Here is a 22583-nt window from a genome sequence, read left to right as displayed (position 1 = left end):
CTCATCAACATTCCTTCTGTTTTTATAGAATTTATTTATTTATTTATTTATTTATTACATTTTTATACCGCCCAATAGCCGAAGCTCTCTGGGCGGTTCACAAAAATTAAAACCACAATAAAACAACCAACAGGTTAAAAGCACCTGTTGGTTGCTTTTGGTTAGAAGACAATTTAATAACTTTTTGATAAATAAAAAGCCTCCGTGCTGGCTGTTTTTGCCCTCAGGCCCTGTGCGATGCCCCCCCCCAAATTGGCTGTTCTCCTCTGCCCCCCCTGCCCCCCAAACTTTGCCTGTTCTTTGCTTCCTGCTGTGCTGTCTCCCAGGATCTCTTCCTGCTCCCTCGCCCAGTGCTCAGGCACCCTCCCCACCTGTCTGGCACCCCCTGCCCTTGAGCCTTAAATGAGGTCCCCCCATCCACCCCTCCAAGCCAAACCAGCCGTCTCCCTCCCTCAGGATAGTGGTGCTGTTTGGTAACTCCCCTCGAACCTTTCCCCTTCGGTGCTTAGCGTGTTTGTGAACGTCCCGTGACATCACCGCTTCCCGAGTGGAGTCGCTTGCCGCAAACAGCTATGTGTTCTGTTTGATCCCCTCATGAAGCGAGATATGACCTATGTCAGTTACGGCCTATGCAAGGTGATGCATTTGGGTGGGCTACCTGTTATCCTTAGGAAGAGGGCCTCCAGGTTGCTTGAAACTGAGTCTCCCGTCCTAGGGAGTAAGTTTTGAAACGCAGTGAGACTTGACCTCTGAGTCGACATGCCTCGGGTTGTGTTTTCAGGTAGAACAAGACCAGGGTGTGTGCTGCTAGGTCAGCCTCCACATGTTGGAAGGAACTCCTCTCAAGAATAAGCAGAGTTCTGTTAGAAGCGTCTCTCAGTAGAAAACAGCAAAGACTCAAATAAGCTCAAACACTTTGTTAAGATAAAACAGAGCTTCTTTTACTGGCTTAGAAGTTGGTTGAATAAATTAGTTACACACGTACACTCACAACGGTCACATCAGATAAACAGCAGTAGCAGTAATGATAATGATGATGATAATCAACAACACAGAGCCACATCTATACTGCAAAAACTGTACAGTCATCCCAGCCACTAATTGACTCATTGAATAATCATCCCATGCCACCAATAATTCAATAATTGCATTGTCCAGATGGTGGACTTGACATTTAGAAATATTTCTTCATGTTTCTTCATGTCTTCTTCCAATGGGGATTTCTAAAGCTCAGGAATAAAGTAAAACCGATCCATTCCAGGATCCGACACCACACACACTCCCAACCTTGTTCCACAAGGAGTTGTTGTTGTATCCCACCGCCCGCCTCCGGCCACCCGGAAAGCAGATCTCCCTCGTGACCCGCTCCAATGCCTTTGAGGGAATTCTTGTGTGCGTAGCCCTTTCCACTTTTGACTCCCGTGCAGCCCCAACAAAGCCGAATTCATCAGAGCAAAATATCAGATGTTGGCGTTCGTTCATCGCTTGCCATGTCGGGATGACGACAGCGTGACCGCCAAAGACCTTAGTAAGGTAAGACACACACACACCCTCTCCCTCTGGGTAGGCGGCCACTGAGCTTGAAGCCTTGGATTTGGGGGACCGCGTACGCCGTTCTGGCATCGCTGAGCTCTGCGGTCTGCTATCTGTTGCGCGTTCTGATGCGAGCTACCAGTGGTTCCCAAGACACAAGCATGGACTCTGGTTTTGTGATGTGGGAGTGTCTCTTGTGGGGGGCGGAGGGGGCAGGATGGAGATCCTGGCCTTTTTCTGGGACATTCTCCCCCCGCCCCCGCCCCCCGCCCGCGGTTGCTTCCCTACCATGTGCTCAGAACCCCAGAAGTGCAGTGAGGAGAAGGTGGCCTGTCTGTAAGGAAGCAAAACTTATCTGACTTGGCTTCTTTTTTTTATGGAGGCTGCCTTGGATTGGAAATTGTAACATGTGAATCGGTCCTCTTTTTAGAATGGACTTGAGTTTGTTCCTTTCGGTTTAAGATCATGGAATCATAGAATCGCAGAGTTGGAAGGGGCCTACAAGGCCATGGAGTCCAGCCCCCTGCTCAATGCAGGAATCCACCCTAAAGCATCCCTGACAGGTGGTTGTCCAGCTGCCTCTTGAAGATATTTATAAGTGCCCCCCTTTCAGTTCAGCAGAAAAATGCATAGGGCAGCTTCCATATTCAAACACAATGAAAACTCCTAAAATCACCAAATAACAAAACAGTGAAACAAATCGATAAAAAACAGTTAGAAAAGGGGCACGAAACCTCGTAATTGAAGGAAAGATTTAAAAACGAACAGTGCATCCAGAAATGGTTGTGTCTTTCCTAATGTTCCTGTTCAGACGACACACTAAGCCATGGTTAGGCTGCTAATCCGTTTGCAGCAAATGTTTAGTGAGCGTGTTTAAACCGTGGTTACGCAGCCACCGGGGTTAGGGATGGTTCAAGCGACACGCTAGGTTCACACGACGTGCTCAGCCATAATGTTTAGCTCAAAATTCCCAACCGCCATGGCTGAGCCTGGGTCTGAACAGGGTCACAGTGATGTTCGCCCATCTTTGCTCAGCCTTTTTTGCTGGGAATGCGTCAGAGGGGCAGACCAGACCAGACTGAAGCCCCATCTCACCCTTTCTCGACACGATGCCTTCCCGATGTGTTGGACTACAACTCCTATCATTCCTAGCCAGCATGGTCAGCGGTTGAATGATGGGAGTTGTAGTCCAATATCTAGAGGACCACAGGTTCCCCCTCTTTCTACCCTTATGAGAGATTTATTTATTTATTTATTTCATTTATATACCGCCCCATATCCGAAGCTCTCTGGGCGGTTTATTATTATTATTATTATTATTTATTTTTATAGCACCATCAATGTACATGGTGCTGTACAGAGTAAAACAGTAAATAGCAAGATTTACAAAAGTTAAAAACAGTAAACATTTTTAAAAAGTATACAAAATTTAAAAAACCATCCAAAACATAAAAACAGCAATATAAAAACAATGGTATCTATTTAAAACCACAGTTCTGGGGTCCATTAAAAAACAAACTTAGCGTTGTTCAATGCCGTTAAATGCCTGGGAGAAGAGAAAAGTCTTGACCTGGCGCCTGAAAGATAACAGTATTGATGCCAGGCGAGCCTCGTCAGGGAGATCATTCCACAGTCGAGGGGCCACCACCGAAAAGGCCCTCTCCCTTCCTCCTGTCCCACAAAGACCCCAGTGGCTGAGATGCCTGCGGACGTGCCATCGGGCCGTGAATGAGTCGAGGCTTAGCAGCCCCCCAGGGCGTGAGATTCCCTGAGTGAGAGTGCTGAGCCTCTTGTGAGTTCCAGACCAGGGCTTGTCCTGTTTTTGGTTCCTTGGAACCTAAGAGCAGCGCCCCTGGGTTGGGTGCAGGGAAGAGAAGGCAGAAAGGTGGGGAGGAATGGATTCCCGGAGCTTTGAGCTTGGCGGCTCTTCTGAGGGAGGGAGGGAGGCAGGCGAACCTTTAAGCCGCCTGAGGAACCCTCTGGCCTCACCGCTGTCCTGTCCTCGGCTTCAGCAACTCCATTCCAGCGTCAGGACGGGGAACCTGGAGACATGCTTGCGGCTGCTGTCCCTGGGAGCTCAGGCCAACTTCTTCCACCCGGTAAGAGAACGCCTTTGCTTCGCAGGGCGCCAACCCCTTTCGGAGCGCGCCATCACCGCTCCGGGCTTTTGGGCCAGGCAGATTCTCAGCAAGCGCCTCTTCTCCCCTTTGCAGGAGAAAGGGAACACTCCGCTCCACGTGGCTGCCAAGTCGGGTCAGATTTTACAAGCCGAGTTGTTGGCTGTGTACGGGGCTGATCCCGGCACGCAGGACTCCAGTGGGAAGACGCCCGTCGACTATGCAAAGTGAGCCGTTTTAAGCTTTCTTGCAGACCGAAAAGAAGAGGGCGTTGTCTCCTGATTTCTGGGGGGGGGGGGGACGAAGGGGAGGGGGTATGGAGAGGGGCGGTGGGTCCACTGAAACTCTCCGTCTTGTGCTTCGCTGAGAAAGGCTTGAACGACCTTCTCAGCATCTCCTTTTCTCCTCCCTCTGGAGCGTCAGTGACTTCTGTAGCCGGAGGAAGGAAAGTCCAGGTGCAGCCGGGGTCTCTTGCCCTGTAAAAATTAAAAAAATAAGGCCAGGTGCTTTTACAGTGCTTTCCAGATGGGGAACCCGTGCAATAGACAGCCGTGCAAGGAACCCCTCTTAGGCTTCTGCCGGGAAGGTGTTTGCAACGGACTCGCTTTTGTTCTTGCCCGTTTTGCAACCCGACACACGTGAATTCTGAACAAATCTCCTGCCCCACTTTTGCCCGATAGGCAAGGAGGCCACCATGAGCTGGCCGAGCGCCTCGTGGAAATCCAGTACGAGCTCACGGACAGGCTGGCCTTCTATCTCTGCGGCAGAAAACCTGGTACGTGCCCAGCGGGGCTTTTTAACGTTTCATTTTATTGTATTTATATCCCATTTCCCCCCCCACGGAGCTCAGGTGGTAGCGTGCCTGGTTCTTTTTCCCTTCTCTGCTCACCCATTTAATCGCTGGCTGGAATGCGTCCTCCAGGCCTATGGGGTGGGGGGAGCACAGCCTTCAGGGTCAAAAAGGTGTCCCCCACCCCACCGAACTGTAGCCTTAAGCCTGTTAAATTCATAGAATCATAGAGTTGGAAGGGGCCTCTAAGGCCATCGAGTCCAACCCCCTGCTCAATGCAGGAATCCATCCTAAAGCATCCCTGACAGATGCTTGTCCAGCTGCCTCTTGAAGGCCTCTAGTGTGGGAGAGCCCACCACCTCCCTAGGTCATTGGATCCATTGTCGTACTGCTCTAACAGTCAGGAAGTTTTTCCTGATGTCCAGCCGGAATCTGGCTTCCTGTAACTTCAGCCTATGATTCCTTCTCCTGCACTCTGGGAGGGTCGAGGAGAGATCCTGGCCCTCCTCTGGGTGACAACCTTTCAAGTCCTTGAAGAGTGCTCTCATGTCTTCCCTCAGCCTTCTCTTCTCCAGGCTAAACATGCCCCGTTGTTTCAGTCTCTCTGCATAGGGCTTTGTTTCCAGACCCCTGAGCAGCGGAAGCCCTGCTCAGTTGAACCCACAATGGGGTTTGGAAGCCAAGGGTTGAAAGGGGGCATAAACCTTCCCGGACCCTCTAATGTTCTTTTGAAACTTCCATTTCAGATCACAAAAGCGGGCAGCATTTTATTATACCTCAAATGGCAGACAGGTAAGGATGCCAATTAAGCACTGAGAATATTTGGTAATACCATTCTCCGGACTTGAGCCTTGCCCATCGTTGTAAAAATCCTTTGATTCTTAGACATGCTGAGCAGGCCCAAACTGTTTTCCTGCTGCAACCTCTGCCTCCCTATTAACCGCTCAGAGCGCTTCGTCTTTCCTGCTGGGTGGGGCAGATTTAAAACCTGCCAGTAAATCAGATACAGAGGATTAACAATTTGTAACAGATAATATATTTTCCCTCTTACTGCTGTCCCGTGGGAATGAAGGCGGCTGTAAGTATACCTTCGAGTTGGCTCCTGTGCACGTTTCTTTTTTGTTTGATAATACTTAAAATGTCTACACAGTATAAACAGCCCACCAGGCAGCCTACGATGAGAATAAAAATACATATTAAGCAGCACAATGAATTCAAATAAACACTTTTTTAAAACAACGACGACAGAAGCATAAGCTCCTTGTAGCAATGTCTATTTTTGTTTGGGGCACGGTTGGGTCACCTTTAGAGCCTCACATTTCTCACCACTCTGCTGCTAAGATCATCTTCTTGGCTCGCCGCTCTGACCATGTTACTCCACTGCTGAAATCTCTTCATTGGCTTCCAGTCCACTTCAGAATCCAATATAAACTTCTCCTGTTAACCTTCAAAGCTTTTCACGGTCTAGCTCCTTCCTATCTCTCCTCTCTCATCTCACACTCTTGCCCCGCTCGTGCTCTTCGCTCCTCTGATGCCATGTTTCTCGCCTGCCCAAGGGCCTCTACTTCCCTTGCTCGGCTTCATCCATTTTCTTCTGCTGCCCCTTACGCCTGGAACGCTCTTCCAGAACATTTGAGAACTAGGACCATCAGTCTTTGGGAAGTGATGCCTAAGGTTGCTGACCCTCTGGGGACATCTTTGGGAACTTGTTTTGGGGCTGTAAAGATAATGGAGTCTACTGCGGGGTGGGTTTTTTTTTTATTCCTCTAGTGGGGGAGGGATAGTTACAGTGGGCCCGTTCAGAAGACACCTTAAACCACAGCTTTAACCACGGTGAATAAGGCCTTTTGCTTTATTCACCATGGTTAAAGCCGTGGTTTAAGGTGGCTTCTGAACACAGCCCACCTTTCTGGCTCAACCACCATGGTTAAAGCCGTGGCTTAAGGTGTCTTCTGAACAGGGCCAGTGTCTTAAGGAGCGATGTACTGCAGCAGAACCTCACCCATAGAAAAGGCCGCAGCACTGAGAATTTGTGGGGAGAGCTGTGAGAAGTAGTTAAAGTTGTGTTTCTAAATGTTTTCAGACGCTTTGACACCTGATGGCCCCAAATCAGGAAGTTAAAATGTGTTTTTTAATGATGTTTTTACTGTGTTTTTATTCTTTTACCTCATTTGTTCACCGCTCTGAAATCCCCGGATAGAGAGCGGTATAGAAATGTTGTGAATCAAATAAATAGCATAAAGAAAGAATTTAGAGCTGTACATATTCTGGGCGGAGACATGGTGGATACCGTAGTTGGGCAGAATTTTAGTTTGCGCTCCTTCTCGCTTGCTCCTTGCATAGCTTTGTTTCTGAGATTGGGGTCTTCAAAGAAAACCCTCCTTGTTTTTGTTGATATAGTGATCGCTTCCTGTTTTCATAGCAGTTTAGATTTGTCAGAATTGGCCAAAGCAGCCAAGAAGAAGCTTCAGTCGGTGAGTCAAGTTGTTTCTCCACTTTGGACCCACGATGTATTTCCCAGGGGTGGGGAGCCTCCCCCACTTTTGGGGGGGATCAAGGGCTGCATTTCCTCAGGGTTGGCCGTAGTGAGTGGGGCTCTGTGTCAAAAGTGGGTGGGGCCACGCTCCCCTGTCTCCTTTCCTCCTACCAAGAGAGGAACAGGTTGGTCTTGGCAAAGGCCTGACTTAATCACAGCTGCCTCCAGCTGACCTAGCTCTTTCTGGGAGAAGGGTTTAGCCAAGGTGGGCATATTGGGTGAAGGGGGCATTGCTTCTGCTTTTCAGGCGTCCTAAGTATGGCGCAGAGCGGTAAAGCAGCAGTTTCTGCAGCTGAAACTCTCCCCATGGCCTGAGTTCAATCCCAGCGGAAGCTGGTTTCAGGCAGCCAGCTCGGGTTGACTCAGCCTTCCATCCTCCCGAGGTCGGTAAAATGAGTACCCAGCTAGCTGGGGGAAAGGTAATAATGGCCGGGGAAGGCAATGGCAAACCACCCCGCTATAAGGCCTGACAAGAAAACGTCAGCGAAAGTTCTGCTACTAAGCCAAGAGTCAGTAATGACTCAGTGCTTGCACGAGAGGTTCCTTTCCTTTCCTTCTAAGTATGGAAAAACGCTGGGATAAAGGGGAGGGTGCCAGCAGCTCAGCTTTCCTCTGTATCGTTAGATTTTTACACCTTGGTGTAACGGGTTCTGAAGCAATCAAGGGTCCCAAAGCGCGCGTCCCTCCTCAGGAAGGTAGGAGACGCTTGCTGTGTTGCCCACAAGAATGGAGTGAAGCTCCCGATCACCACGTCTCCTGTCCCTGCTCCTCACGAGAGACGGTGGTAGAAGTGCAGGTGACTGCGGCTGTAGCAGGAACTTGCGTTCTGGTTCTCTGTTGTTGTTACGTTCTGCTACCAAAAGCAGCCAAGCGCAGCCTTGCTCACTCTCCGTCGGAGACTTTGCCACCCAGCCTCATGCTCCCGCGGGCGTCGTTTATCTCTCTCCAGCTGAGCAACCACTTGTTTGAGGAGCTGGCCATGGATGTATACGACGAGGTGGACCGGCGGGAGACCGACGCAGGTGAGTCCCCGTGGCGGGAACGTTGCACGGAACCGGCCTGCGAGGTGTCGAGGAAATCAAGCTGGGCGGTTCTTTTACTCTGCCCATAAGTATAAGAAAATAGCTCTATAAATCATTAGCTATATAAACCATGAAGTTCATGGCTTCCTGCTTCTTTGAAACATGTTTTTAATGCTGAAATTGCTTTCATGATTAAGCTGATGCTGTAAACTATGTCACAAGACAGGCGGTGTCCACTCCAGCAGTTAGAGCAGCCTTCCTCAACCTGGGGCGCTCCTGATGTGTTGGACTACAACTCCCAGAATGCCCCAGCTGGGGCATTCTGGGAGATGCAGTCCAACACATCTGGAGTGCTCCAGGTTGAGGAAGGCTGAGTTAGAGGGTGGAGGAAGATGTCTGCAAGGCAAGATAACCGAAAAAAAGAAACAGGTGGAGATGTTTTTCCTGTAGCTGTTGCAATACCCATATATGTAGTGTCTTCTAGTCAGAGAAGTATTCAGACTCTGTACATGCCTAAATGCTTAGCTTCTCATCGGTTATTACATTACAGAGCTGTATTATGATTGGTGGGAAAGTTCTGCCATCGTATCTAAGGGGAACTGACCCTATAAATATGTTAGCCTTTCCTGAAATTGTTGGGCAGTTCCTCAGGTCTTCTGAGACTGTCACCCTGCAGCGCTGCTTGTAATAAACCTTCTAAGGAGAGAGAAATGGTGTCTTGAGAGTCTGTGACCACCACTCAGCGAACCACGGGGACCCGCTCTTTCAGGTTCCACCACAGAGGGCAGCTGTGTGAATGCTCCCCCGCGCCACGCATTTCAGGCGGAACGGCGCCTTGCGACCCACGCGGGGCTGCCGCTGGAAATGGCAGCCCTGGGTCAGGAATCTCCCTTCTCCACTTTCACATGGGTACAACTTACCCAGGATCCTGACACGCTGCGGTTCCCCCACTCCCATGGTTCCACACCATCGGCTGCCCCAAATGGGAGAGAAAGGCAGGGCATGGTAGCACTGGGATACAAAGTAAGTTGGATTCCACGTTACGAAGCAGGAGTGGAGGACGTGACTCGAGACTGCTGGTTTCAGCGGCAGCTCCGGGTACGTTTGAGCCCTTGGTTTTTACTTCCAAATGGAACCAAGCTTCCAGCATCTGTTGGGAAAGGAAGTATTTGCCTCTTGGCCCTGGAGGAAAGTCCTCTTGTCCGTGAAGCTGAATTTGAGGCGAGAACCTGCCTTCACGCTTTGACTTCAAATGTAGAGGATCAGTAACTAAGGGAGCACCCTGGAGTGTATGCAGAGTGCCTGCCGCTCACCACCATGCCAAAGGCAATTTGGGTTTGGAGAAAGGGCTTCCCAGTCAGAAGCAATGACATCTAGGCAGGCTAGAATTCCGGGGCCTCTTGCTTTAGAAACTAATCGTGTCTGACCCTGGCTTGTGTCTCTCTTCTTGAACAGTATGGCTTGCCACTCAGAATCACAGCACACTGGTCACCGAGACGACGGTTGTCCCGTTTCTCCCGGTCAATCCAGAGTACTCTTCAACAAGAAACCAGGTCTGTTCCCCAGCGATTTCCCTGAGGTCTAAGAATGTAGAATTGGGAGGGAAAGCTCTAACTGTCGGCGTTTCCACATGGCCAGACGGCATTCCTAGTCCTGCTGGGAGGGGTGTATGTGTGTGTGTGGGGGGGTGAGAGCCTTGGGCCTGAATGCCAAACCCGTAGGCGATGTTTTAAGTACAAGGAAATCCCAAGGACTCTGCTTTCCCCCAGTCAAAAATGGAGATTACAGGGGAAATTTCTAAGCAGCGGAAAGGCTGGTCTACAGAGGCAGGAATCTGTGCAAGGCAAATGACACGAACTGCACCCTGTTCACACTTGTCTGGATGTTTACTCACCTTCCTCTTAAGTTCTTGTGGGGTTGCTTCTTTCTTCCTTTCTTTCAGGGAAGGCAGAAGCTGGCCCGGTTCAACGCCCACGAGTTCGCAACCCTGGTCATTGACATCCTGGGCGATGCCAAGCGGAGGCAACAGGGGAACCCGGTCCCGAGTTCCAAAGGTGCGTCTCCGTTCGTGACTCTCATCGGCACGGCCTTTCCGCTTGGTGTCAGATCCGCAGCGTTAAATCTGCCCTGTCGCCTGTTGGGTCTTGGGGCTCCACTGAATGTAGAATTCATGGTTTACGTGGGGCGGACAAGATGGTGGTTGGGGGTGGGGAGACGTCGGAGATTGAATAACTCTCCTGGGGGACCCAAGTGAGAGAGAGTTGAGGCAGCAGTGACTGAAGGAGCAGGTGGATGGCGAGAGCCTTCGTGAAGGACTTGAGTTGGACTCAATGGCCTTATAGGCCCCTTCCAACTCTACTATTCTATGAGACTGAAAGAACTGGGCACGTTTAGCCTGGAGAAGAGAAGGCGGAGGGGAGACATGATAGCACTCTTCAAATACTTAAAAGGTTGTCACACAGAGGAGGGCCAGGAGCTCTCCTCGACCCTCCCAGAGTGCAGGACATGGAACAACGGGCTCAAGTTAAAGGAAGCCAGATTCCGGCTGGACATCAGGAAAAACTTCCTGATTGTTAGAGCAGTATGACAATGGAACCAGTTACCTAGGGAGGTGGTGGGCTCTCCCACACTAGAGGCCTTCAAGAGGCAGCTGGAGAACCATCTGTCGGGGATGCTTTAGGGTGGATTCCTGCATTGAGCAGGGGGTTGGACTCGATGGCCTTGTAGGCCCCTTCCAACTCTACTATTCTGTGAGTCTAAGTTAGGCCGGCCGGGGCTTTTCCAGGCAGGAAGCGCCGCGTGGCACTTCCTTATACAGTATGACTTGGACGCTTTCTCTCTCTTCCTCCCTCTGGTGAAGTTAAACTTAGCCTAACTTCAAGGGGCAAGGGAATCCCAGCTCTAGTCACCTGTTCCCTCGCTGAAGGGAAGGCTCCCGGTTGGGTCCATGCTCCCCATCCGCGCGCTGGCTTTTCTTCCCGTTTTAGGGAGCTGCGTCCTCACGGAAGATTGCTCCGGGCAGTCTGCATTTTGAGCCACTTCCCTAAACACAACGCGTCCCCCCCCTCCTCCCCTCCCCCGTTTTGCTCCTGCAGAAAACGTGGAGCTGATCCTGAAGTCGATCAACAGCCAGCACAGTTCGGAGAGTCACGATAATGACCAGCCCGACTACGACAGCGTCGCCTCCGACGAGGAAGCGGATCTGGACGTGGCCTCCACCAAGGCACCGAGGCAGAAGGTAGCCTGCGCGGAAGTTCGGGGGGGGGGGGGAGGCTGGAGGCGGCTCTATTACTCAGCCCTGGCCTTGACTCACTTGAGCAGCTGTGCCTGGTGGGCTTCGGAGCCCAGCACTTCTTCCTCTCGGAAGGTAGCCTGCTTCCCTCTCAAGGTCTTTTCAAGCTAGGAATCTGCATTTGGCATGGCTCAGTTTTAGGGATGTGCTCCGCTTCTCCTCGAACCGGAGAAGCAGGAGCGGAGTGGGGGGCTTCGCCTACCCTTAAGGCGGAGGCGAAGAGGATTGGGGGGCCAGCGGAGCATGGCGAAGAGGATCGAGATGAAGGCGGATCCTTCGCCTCGATCCGGAGCTCCGCTGGAAAGGTAAGTGGGGTTTACCGGGCCCTGCCGCTGTCGCCCATGCGGTGACAGCGGCAGGGCCCGGTAAACCTCCCCTTCCTCTCCCTTACCTGCCTCCGTCCGCGTTCCCTCAGCTTCTTCAATTGAGCCCGCGGCTCAACCAGGAAATCTAGGCCGCACGGCCCAGACTTCCTGGTTGAGCCGCGGGCTCAATTGAAGAAGCCGAGGGACCGCGGACGGAGGCAGGTAAGGCCTCCCTCCCCCTTGGTCTCTGCAGGTAAGGGAGAGGAGGGAGGGGGGCCTTACCTGGCACCACTCCCCTCCGCTGCGGAGCTCCGATTCGGAGCCGGAGCTCTGTGGCGAAGAGGAGCGGCGCGGAGCGGGCTGATCCGAAATTTTCGGATCAGCCCGCGGGGCGGATCGGGGGGTCCATGCACACCCCTACTCAGTTTCCCTGCCTAGCCTTACAAATGCCCCAGTCTCCTCCTTCGTATCTGGACATGCTAGGCAGGGCTCCTGCGGATGTAACTGTTGTGACAAAGGGGGAATTTCGCCAAGTGCTGCATGCCTGCAGATGACACCTGCTGAAATTCCCTTTTCTCTACAACTGTTAAAGATACAGGAGCCCCGTCCTCCTTTCCATAGGGTCACCCTGCCCTTGGCTTGATGTTATTCCCGGGAGCCCTCGGTCCTCTGGCTGATGCCGGAAGCCAGAGTGAGTTTCCCAGTTTCCTCATGATGACGATTCTTTTATAAACTGCCTTATAAAAGCAGTTTCTACACAACTGAATACGTAACAGCCCTGACGCATTAAAACACAGCACCATAGTATTCTGGAATGTCTCGCCTATTACCAAACGTCCCCTCCACCCTTTGAACCTAAAACCCGAGACGTGCCTGCGAGTAAAGCGGAACTGCGTGTCGGGACCACGTTTGTCGGTTGGTTCGTTTGCAGAGCCTGGATTCCGACTTGTCCGACGGACCCATCACCGCCCAGGAATACCTGCAGGTTAAAAATGCCCTGGTGGCTTCGGAGGCGAAAATCCAACAGTTAATGAAGGTGAACGTCAACTTGAGCGATGAGCTGAGGATCATGCAGAAGAAGGTAGCACGAGAGAGAGAGAGAGTTCAGTTTAGCCCACCTCCTTTCTAAAGCCCCCTGAGTGCATGAAGAATAGCAGAAATGTTGAGAGAAATTGGGGCAGGGCGGGGGACGTGCTTTAAGAAATGCCGGTTGGTCAGAGGAACGGCCGGCCTGGTGCTGCTTACGTCCGCCTCATGGAGATTTGCCGTGAGACTCTCTGGACCCATAAGGTACCCCCTCCATCTGCTGAGCCTGGGGCGCCCGATCCGGTGGGAAGCTCTCCTGCACAGTTTCCAGGTGCTTTGCAAATTGAAAGTGCTGTGTGAAGGCAGGAGAAGCGGCGGCAATCGCTATAACCGGCCGTAAGGAAGGCTTGCTCAAATCAAGGGCTGAGGCTTTGGCACCGGCTTGCGGGACTTTTCAGGGTCTCCTCGGACGTCTTTCCTCCACCCCTAATTCCCCCCCCCCCGAGTTTTATTTATTTATTAATTACATTTATATCCCACTTTGCTTCCGTTGTGGAACTCAAGGTGGCTACATGTGGTTCCCAGGTGGTCTCCCTTCCAAGCCATGGCCAGGCCCAGGCCTGCTTCGCTTCAGCAAGGTGTCTGCCTCGTGTGCCTTCAGGCCATGCCTCGGGTCCTGTGTTTCAGACACGTTAATACAGCTAGCCGTGTGTGTATTTGTGTGCCGTTGATGATAAGACTCTCCAGGCCAGGTGGGGAGGTAAAAGAGGCATCCCTCCCTCAGTTCCTCTGTGAACCGCCCTGAGAGCTTCAGCGGTTGGGCAGTATAGAAATGTAATAAAGAAATAAAATCCCTTGGGTTCCTGGTAAGCTTGGATCCGAAGGAGCCTGGATTGTTCCACGGCAGCGCAAGCAGAATTTCGTAAAGATCTTTCTGGCCCAAGGCTGCAATCTCATGGCTTGTGGACTTGGTGCTCTGTAGTAGCTGTTTGTGGACAGCTGCCTTCTTTAAAGACAGACACCACCACCCTCAAACCTGTGTATTTGGAGCGCCCGCTGCCTTCAGAAGGGGTGGCCAACCGCAGGACTTGGAAGTTTCCTGCGATCGCCCTCGGTCCTGGTTGACTGTGCCTTTTGCTGACTTGAGGATGTCGAGGAAACCCAGCGTGAGCCGGCTTCTCTGAGCTCCTCCGCCGTGCTTCCGTTCCCACCGGCCTTCTGCCTGCTTTGCTTTTGCGCAGTTCCGGTTTCGTTTCCTCTTCCGCTTGCTGCCAGGACATTGGCATTTCGGCGCTTCTGCTTCCTGCCATTTGAGTTTCCCGTTCATTTGTCTGCCGCTTTCAAAGACCGCGGTCTCTGCCTTTTGCAGTCTCTGCCTTTTGCAGTCCCGTCTCTAGTCCCTTCTACGGGAGCTGTTTTCACCCGATCCCCTATTTTAAAAAAATCCAACCCTGAAGAATATAACCTGTTTGTTCTGATGATTTAAAAGTGTGTGTGTGTGGGGAGACTGCCTCTCCTAAATGCAAATCGAAACCACCACCCCCTCACCCCCCCGGCTCCCCACAGCTAGTTAATTACATTAATGACTGTGCATACAAATTGTCAGTCTGCTCGTGGTGCTTGGAAGTCCCCGCTCTGAACCGTGTCGTTCCAGCTTCAGACGCTGCAGAGCGAAAACACGAGCCTCCGGCGGCAGGCCACGACCAGCGCCTACCAGGCTCCGTCTGGCTCTGAATATGCCGACGCCGGCGGCCACCCTTCCTTAATCCGGCGGCCCTCGGCGCGCAGCAGCCGGCCCATGTCGATGTACGAGACGGGATCGGCTCAGAAGCCCTACCTTCCACTAGGCGAGGCCTCGTATCCCGAAGAGCACGTCACGACGCGGCTGCAGCCCTTTCCTCCCCACGTAAGTAACGCGGCTGCCCCTGTCGCCTCTCTGCTTGCCTGCCTCTGACCTCCCTGGGCTTGCTCTGCGTGGTAGAACTCTCCCCACCCCTGTGCTGGCTGAACGCCCCCGAAGGTTGCAGCAATTCTCCAGCGCGCTTTGGGGCTGACAGCTTCCGCTTGCCTGCTTCTTTTTAACCCACCTGCTTTTGAACGGGAAGCATGTGCTTCCTGGGGGATTCTGGGAGCTGCTGGGGAAAGCCGGCGTAGCGTGCAGAAATGAGACCCAAGGGTCTGGGTCGGTGTAAACGAGGGAACGGTTCTTAGGAAGTAGCAAAGCCGTTGATCAGCTGGGCCTCTGCAAATGCGTTTGTGTCATACGACAAACTCTCCCCACCACCCTGGGGGCTGACTCTGGCCCGCAGGCTTTGGGAAGGCATGTTGCTGTTGTTTACAAGCGGTGCAGAAACAAGTGCGTTTATACGTTTCTGGCACACAATGAAGTCCAGGACGCAAGCTCGGTTTGGGCTCGGGACGCCCTCGGCGTTGCCGGGTGCGTTCTGAGCTGCCGTATTTGCACTGTTCAAGGGCGGGGTTTGGTGTCTCTCACAAGATTTGGCTGCTGTGGAATAAATAGGAAGGGGAAAAGGAAGGTTCATAGCACCCGTGGCTGAACACTGTAGCGGCCCCCATCCTCTGGGAAACCCACCCTCATGCGGTTCGGGAGGCGGGAAATGTAACAACCTTCAAACACCTCCTGAAAACACCCCTTTTCACACAGGCGTTCCCTGGACTGTAACTTACCTGGTTTATGCTGCTTTCTTCTTTTAACGTTTCAAATTTATTTGGATGCTTGTTGTCTTTTATGGATTTAATTGTGCGCTGCTCAGAGGCTCTCAGCTACCGGGCAGTCTAAAAACGTTGTAAATAAACACTGCAGCCCTGCGGTCTTCAGTTCACAAATGCTGCCTAGGTAAGAGGGAGCCAAAAGGCGGAAAGGTAAACCCTTGAAAACTTGGGACCCCGTCCTTGGGATGCAGGCAGTCTCCAACTTCTGAAACGGAAACACTCTTGGCCCGTGTCGGTTTATTTCTGGAAGGGGCTTGGCCAAAGGTGGGAGGGGAACGCCGTGGAAACGGCTGTGTTTGAAGTGGGGAGGGTCCGTGAGGCCGGGGTGGGTGGGATCCGCAGGGCGCCTCTTTCCACGCGCTCCGCTGCTTTTCAACGCCTGCTTCGGTTGCCGCAAAGCCAACGTCCGAGCAGTACTGCCTTCTCGCGACCTTGTTCCCTCCCTGCTTTCGCGCTTTTGGGTTGCTTGATGCCGAGACGGGCTCGGGAGTTCAAACCTGCCCTCGCTTTTTCCCACCACGCAGCGCCCTCCCTGCGCCTTGGGTGCCTTGCCCCGTTTTAACGATGTGGTTTTTTTGTGTGTGTGCGACGAACCCGCGTGTGTTTTTCGTGAGTGTGTCTTTCTCTCCCTTGCTTTTAGATTGGGAGGAGCAGTTTGGAGACTGCCTCTTCTTCATCCATGCCCTCCTTCCCTTCCATGCTCTCCTGGTCGGGAAACAAAAGCACACAAAGGGTTAAGTACCTCTTCCTTGGAAGAGCCCTTCTTCCTTCTCTCTCTCTCTCTCTCTCTCTCTCTCTCTCTCTCTCTCTCCTGCTAGCCCAACTGTTCCTGCACGGAGCCTGACGTTGCCACCTGCCTCCTTTCCTCTCTTGTTCATTCTCTTTTCCCCGTAACCACAAGGCCGCTTCGCTGCTTTCCTGCCCCTCTGACTCCGCACCGCCTAAGCCACCGGCAACATTTATCCGCCACGCATGCATCTTTCTGTCTCTCTCTCTGCCGCTTGACGTCCCACGCTCTAGTGGATCAAGCTGGAGCGCTGGACGAGGTCAAGAGGCGGACGCTTTTTATCTCTTGGCTGGCAACCCAGGCTTGGGAGGCGGCGTTCACTCTTCTGCTGTGCCGGGCAAACTGGAGACTGGGTGGGGACGCTGACTTTCTTACTTCCAGGAGAGCTGCTGGTCCGGGTTCGAAGCTGAGGGATGTTTTGAAGGAGATCTTGTTTGGGTCCGGGGATGCTGAGCCCCTCTCAGCTTGAGGCCCAAATTTTGTTTCGGAGGAGCTGCGTTGGCATGGTAGGCCGAAGCCGTGAAGGGCTGGCCAAAGAGACCAGCCTGTGGTAGCTTGAAGCTCCTCTTACAGTCACTGTAAGCCCTAGGAGAGGCGTTTCAACATCTTAGTATTGAGGCAAAACTGCACGGAAAGCATGAAGATCCCAAGCAATTGATGGTCTGGGGCGGAGGGGGGATAGTGGCAGGGGGCGTAGCTCTCTGGGGAACCCCTGGGGTCTTTGCACCCCGGGTCTGGATTAGGTCCTGCTTTTATCGGCCACCCAGGTAAAGACCCAGAGTGCTGGGCAGGTCTGGGCGGAGGGAAGCGTGTTCCAGTTGATGGAAAGGTGGCTCACGCGTTTAAAACGAAAGCCAAATGCCTAGCCATACTCAGACAAGGCCCAGGAGTTGCCCGGCTGCGCTGCTCAAGGAAAGCTCCACCAGACAGGAAAGGAGGACGGAGGAGAGCAAAGTGGGGGCAAGACCATAGATGAGCTCGTGCAGAGTGCGGCAAGCCAGAAGGGGCGTGCAGAGGCCTCCCCGAAACCCTCGCTCAGGTCATTTCCCCCTTCCAGACCAAATTAGCCACGTTCGGTCTTTTGTTAGCAAAATTATTTAGCCCTTTTAATACCAGGTTAACAAGAAGTGGCCACGGCTTAAAAGCAGGCACTACCGTGGAAGGGACAGCCACAGCCACTATGGCAGTGGTACCCAGAGGGGATTGTGACTGTTGCCGGCACAGCGATGCTGCTGGCGCTGGGCCAGTTTCATCCAGGGAGGTGGAAACCTTGATCGAGAGAGAGAGAGAGAGAGAGAGAGACACGCACACCAGTCTTACTAGCGGGGAGCCTTTAACCCCGTGACTGCCTCTCTGTTGAAAAGTCCGAGAACACAACCGTGGCTTGACATCCTCCAAGGAGTTCATCGCTCTTATCCCTTGTTCCCTGCCGGTGCTGAATTCTCTTGATTGGATGTTTTATTCCATGGGTTTATGGATCTCTTGAGTTTTGTTCCTGCCCCCAAAGCACTCAGCATTGTGTAGTTATTGGTGAAATGTGTTCAGGTTGTTCCTGCACCCCCATATGTATGTATACACAGAGAGAGAGAGAGAGATTCTAGCAGAGAGGAAATGCTGATTGCCAAAGCAGCCAGCTTGTCCCTCCTGAAAAGGGCCAGGAGGCAAGCAGGTGAGGAACCTGGGAGCCAGATGCTGCTAGGTCAGGTGTGTCGAAGAACAGCCTCTGACGTCCCAGAGAAGGGTATTCAACCTCCCTCCCCACCCCCTCTCTCTTTTTCTCCCCGTTCTTCCAGGCGTCAAAACTGGAAAAGCAGAGCAGCCTGCCAGAGGGTGATTACGACAACGCCGTCCCTGCGCTGGAGCTGGACGAGACGGGGTAGGCATTGCAGGGCTGTGGTTCAAAGCCGGGTTTTGCTTCCGCAGACAGAGTTGCATCGTTGCAAGGTTGAACCCTGGCGTGTCGAGCCTGGCTAACGTGAGCGTGGCTGTGCGTGGACGTCAGCCGGCATGGAGACTGTTGCGCACGCTAGCAGTGGGACAGACGCGTTCACGGAGGGGGAGGGGGCAGCGGCTATCAAGGGCGACTGGTCCTGATGGCTGTGTGCCGCCTCTAGTATTGGAGGCAGCATTGCTGGGGAACATGGGCGGGAGAGTGCTGTGGCACTTGTGTCCTGTTTGTGGTTTCCTCTAGGGTCCTGGTTCGCTGGGCAAGGTGGAGCCTTGTTTTGGGTCCCTGGGGGACAGCTGGTCGGCCTCTGCATGGCTGAGCGCTGGACTAGATGGACCTTTGGTCTGATCCCGCATCAGGGCGCTTCTGGTGTTCTTAAAAGCTGCCTTCCCTGCAGGAGGATCTGACGGGCTGCAAGTAATCCTGCCAACGACAAACTTTACACAGCTCTGTGTGTGTGTGTGTGTCTTGGCAGGCTCAGCAGGAGGCTTAGGCAGCGGAGCGCCTTCCAGCACGGGGAAGGGCCCCTCTCCGAGAGCAAGGACCCCGACGCCGCCCCCAGCGCCAGCCTCCCCAGCACGGAGGACGTCATCCGGAAGACCGAGCAGATCACGAAGAACATCCAGGAGCTGCTGCGGGCGGCTCAGGAGAACAAGCACGACAGGTGAGGGGTGGGTGGGCGGTCGCCACCGCCGCCGTCAGGGAGAAGGACCCCGAAGGAAACGCCGGGGGAACTTGTGTGAGCCAAAGCGCCCCACCCCCAAAAGGCGGGGATCCCCACCCCACCCCACCCCCAAGTGCTGACATAATTTGGATGGGCGAGCATGCAGGCTGAACCGTGTGTGTCTTGGAAGTGTGAGCTGATTGTCTTCTTTTTTTTTTTTTTTGAAAAAAAAGAACTCATCCGAGATGGCCGCCGTCGCTCCTTTTGCCGTTCCCGGCAGCTTTCCTCCCCCGCCCGTGCTTTTGCAGGCTTCCCGAAACTCCCAGGCCTGACGCTGGTGGCCTCCCTTACCCTTCTAAAGCCGGGGAGAGGCCGGTCCCTGCGTAGCTGTGGTGCACGCGGAGCTTGTGTTTTCCACCTAGGTTGCTTTGCAGCCCCGTGTCCCCTGCCATCTCCCACACAGAATTTGGGGTGGGGGGAGGGTTGAGAGGCTGGAGCCAGGAGCAGCACTGGGGCTTGCAGTGGGGTGAAAAGCTTGAACCGGGTGCCTATGGGTGGACTGGGGGGGGGGGGGCGGTAACACAAGCTCTGCTTCCTTCCCGGCTAGGCCCAAGCGCCCCCTGCCCACGTGCCTGGCCGATGCTCTCTTGGGCCGTGACGTGCTCCTTTGCTGACTTGATGCAGACAAAAACACTTCTTCCTTTTCTTCATCTCTCTCTCTCTCTCTCTCTCTCTCTCTCTCTCATTTTCCTCCTCCGGGCAACCAGGCCGGCTGGGCGGGCCGGCGGGCCCAAGCTCAGGCACAGCTTGGGCTGTTTCAGTAGCCTGGTTCCGTGGGCCGAGCGAGCTTCCCTGCAGCCTCTGACCCTCCGGCAGCCTGACCCCACCTCCTGGTACTCTGGCCTCTGTCCCTGCCTCCCAGGCACAGTGCCCTTTCTCTTCCTCTCTCTCTCTCTCTCTCCGGCTCTGCCCGCACCCCCAGAGCACGGGGCAAGAGGCGGTTATGCAAGAAAGGCTGTAGGGTGCTCTCCGTCCGTCAGATGGGGAAGGGGGGCTGGGGGTGAGCGGGCGGTTTCCTTCCAGGTCCGGCCTCTGGTGCCTTCGAGGCCTGCCCGTCACGTGGCAATGGGAGGGGGGAGAATTATAATGTCAAGGGGGTGGGGGTGATTGGGGGTCACCCTCTGGTCACCTTGACCACCTGTCCCTGTCTCCCCCACCATCCCAAAGGCCTTTCCGGGACCTCTTCCAGCACAAACAACCGGAATCCTAGATAGCTGGGGTCTTGAAGAGCCCAAACCGTGCTTAAGAATGTGGCGGCCCTGAGAACTCCCCCAGATCTTGCGCTCGGCCCTGAGAACTCCCCCAGATCTTGCGCTCTGCAGCCATTCAAGCCAAAAAGGACAGTTGGAACAGCTGCCTTTTGGGGCGGGGGAGGCAACCCCCCCCCCCCCGGGGAAAGTCTGCCTGGGATTTCGGCCATGCTTTCAACCCTCTTCCCAGTGCTATCCAACTCCGCCCCGCTGCCCACATCCCTGTGGTTATCTCCAAACTGAGATGGGAGATAACGGCAGGGACTCCTTCAGGGGGTGGGGCCTGGAGGAGGCCCCTCCCCTCCCCTCCCCCTGGAGGAGGCCCAGGAAGCTCCAAGGGCCCGATGTGTCTTGCACACCTGGAGTAGGAAGAGGCCGGCTGTGGATCTCCTCGGCCACAGGGTGGAGCATGGGCTCCGTCCCTCCCGGAGCCGCATCCCTTCTCCGCCGCTATCCTCGGGCTCTTTCCTTGAACTCCAAGGAAAACGGCACCCGAGTGGCAAACGCTGCAGCGGGAGCAGAATTTTTCCTCGCCGTGGCCGTGAGCCTCTGAGCCAGGCTCCCCTGGCCGACCCGTTGGCCTCCACTACCCGCGCTGGGCGGCCTCTCCTCTTCTTCCAACGGCCACGCCGGCCGGGAGTGACGGAGATGCCGCCCGGCACGTCTGGAGGGCTCCGGGGACGTCGGCTTCCGAGAAAAGGTTTCCAGCACCTTTCCTGCATAATCGTCCGCGCCCTCCCTTGCGTGTGTCCCGTGTGTGTGTGTGTTTTCTCCCTCTCTCGTGTTCAATGCCGTGGCGCCTTCTGAATGATGGATGATGGTTTGAACTTGGGAGTTGGGCGCCTGGCCGGTGGGAAGGCATGCCTGTGTCTTTGGACTAACGCGGAGATGGGCTTTCCAGGGTTACTTACTTATTTATTTTTACATTTATATCCCACCATTTTTCCTCCAAGGAACCCGAGGTGGTGTACTTAAATCCTCCTCCACCTCTCCGTTTCTATCCTCTACCTCTGAGGTAGGCCAGGCTGAGAGTCCGTGACTGGCCCAAAGTCACCCAGTGGGCTTCCACGGCTGAGCGGGGACTAGAACCCAAATCGGACTCCCAGTCCGACACTCTATAACCACTGCACCATGCTCTAATTCCCATTAGCAAGCAGGAGGGCCCAGCCAGGGGGTGGCCTTAGGCCTGCCCTTGGCGTGTCTGGGCTCACCCCCTCGCTCACTTGTGCGTCACTCCTTTGGAACCGTTTCTGACACGAGGGGCCCTAGCTTGGCGTGATGGAGACCCCGCGTTGCCTGCAGAAAGTCCCCGGTTCGATCCCTGCCTTCTCCCGGAAACTAAGGAAAGAATCCTGCCTGAAACCCTGGAAAGCCACTGTTGCCAGCCTGTGTCTTCAATACGGGGCAAGATGGCAGCTTCCTATGCTTCTATGACCAAAAAACCATAGGTGGACTGTAACTCCTATCAACAGCGACCTTTGCGGTGGCAGTGGCTGCGGCTGACGTGGCCTCAGGGAAGAGAGAGAGACACCACACACACACACACTCGTTGCTCAGAAGTGCTGGACCCTCTGACCGGACCCAGGGATGGGGCGGAGGTGCCCAGGCAGGATCTACGCTCGTGCTTATAACAGTTTATAATGGTTATGACAGGCCTGGGTCCTGTTCAGGCCCAGGACACATTACATATACTGCTTTCATAGCGTTTTTAAAGTGTTATATCCTGCTGGGTGTAGATCAGGCCCCGGAGAGCAGCGTCGCTCCTGCTGCCCCCACGGCCCTTGCACATGTCCACGCTAGCCCCTGCCGGAGTTCATTTGTTTTTCTTCAAGGCGGCCCCAGGCCCTTGGTTGTTTTGGTAGCAACAGAGCCACGTGGCTCCCTAGGATTAGGAGGACCGGGCTCCTGTCTCTTTAACAGTGGCATAGGTAGGGGAATTTCCACAGGTGCCGTTGGTAGGCCTGCAGCCCCCGGCCACATTCCCTCTTCCTCCCCAACAGTTAAAGCTGCAGGAGCCCTGCCTAGAGTGACCAGGTACAAAAAAAGGCAGGGCTCCTGCAGCTTTAACTGTTGGGGAGGAAGAGGGAATGTTGCCGGGGGCTGCCTGCCAATGACACCAGCTGAAATCCCCTTTTCTCTACAACTGTTAAAGATGCAGGGGCCCTCTCCTCCTCCAGGCTCTGCTGGCTTCGCACTGGGGAGTTTGCAGTTCGGCAACATCTGGAGAGCCACATGTTCTCCCCCCCCCAATGCAATAAGTGCTTCCTTTCCCCTCCCACCACCAGGATCTGAGCACGTTTGCATCTCTCCCGCCTCCTCTCCCAAACAGTGAGGCTCCGTCAGGTGTATATATTTCTAAATCTTGTTACAGCTGCACTGTTAAAAACAAACACTCTGGAGCCTGACGTCCGTCCTGCGTCCTTTTCCTCCCCACATCTGAAAACACCCCTCTGCCAGGGTTGTCCCTCCCCCAGCGGCGAAATTGGTTTCCATTTGCCTCACGAGAGCAAAGACCGTAAA

The 22583-nt window shown here is 53.9% G+C and overlaps 1 protein-coding gene across 10 annotated transcripts in view; it reads left to right on the top strand.

The window, feature by feature from the left end:
- The window catches only part of GIT2 (GIT ArfGAP 2), a 37854-nt gene that overhangs the window by 8631 nt on the left and 6640 nt on the right, over positions 1-22583 (top strand). Inside the window, exons 4-19 of one of the 10 annotated variants that reach the window (XM_063144114.1) lie at positions 1428-1533; positions 3546-3632; positions 3747-3877; positions 4331-4425; positions 5187-5232; positions 6866-6914; positions 7926-7998; positions 9454-9551; positions 9941-10052; positions 11094-11236; positions 12527-12676; positions 14276-14527; positions 15995-16087; positions 17935-18017; positions 18565-18753; positions 19521-19646. In XM_063144114.1, coding sequence (XP_063000184.1) covers positions 1428-1533; positions 3546-3632; positions 3747-3877; positions 4331-4425; positions 5187-5232; positions 6866-6914; positions 7926-7998; positions 9454-9551; positions 9941-10052; positions 11094-11236; positions 12527-12676; positions 14276-14527; positions 15995-16087; positions 17935-18017; positions 18565-18753; positions 19521-19646 — 1833 coding nt within the window. Of the gene's footprint in view, positions 1-1427; positions 1534-3545; positions 3633-3746; positions 3878-4330; positions 4426-5186; positions 5233-6862; positions 6915-7925; positions 7999-9453; positions 9552-9940; positions 10053-11093; positions 11237-12526; positions 12677-14275; positions 14528-15994; positions 16088-17934; positions 18018-18564; positions 18754-19520; positions 19647-22583 lie in introns of all 10 variants that reach the window. The other 9 variants (XM_063144116.1, XM_063144113.1, XM_063144123.1 and 6 more) reach the window with 9 other exon arrangements.

Source organism: Elgaria multicarinata, chromosome 18 (assembly GCF_023053635.1).
Source record: "Elgaria multicarinata webbii isolate HBS135686 ecotype San Diego chromosome 18, rElgMul1.1.pri, whole genome shotgun sequence".
Taxonomy (NCBI): domain Eukaryota; kingdom Metazoa; phylum Chordata; class Lepidosauria; order Squamata; family Anguidae; genus Elgaria; species Elgaria multicarinata.
Note: the sequence above shows the minus strand (reverse complement) of the source record. Positions and strands in the feature narration are given on the sequence as shown.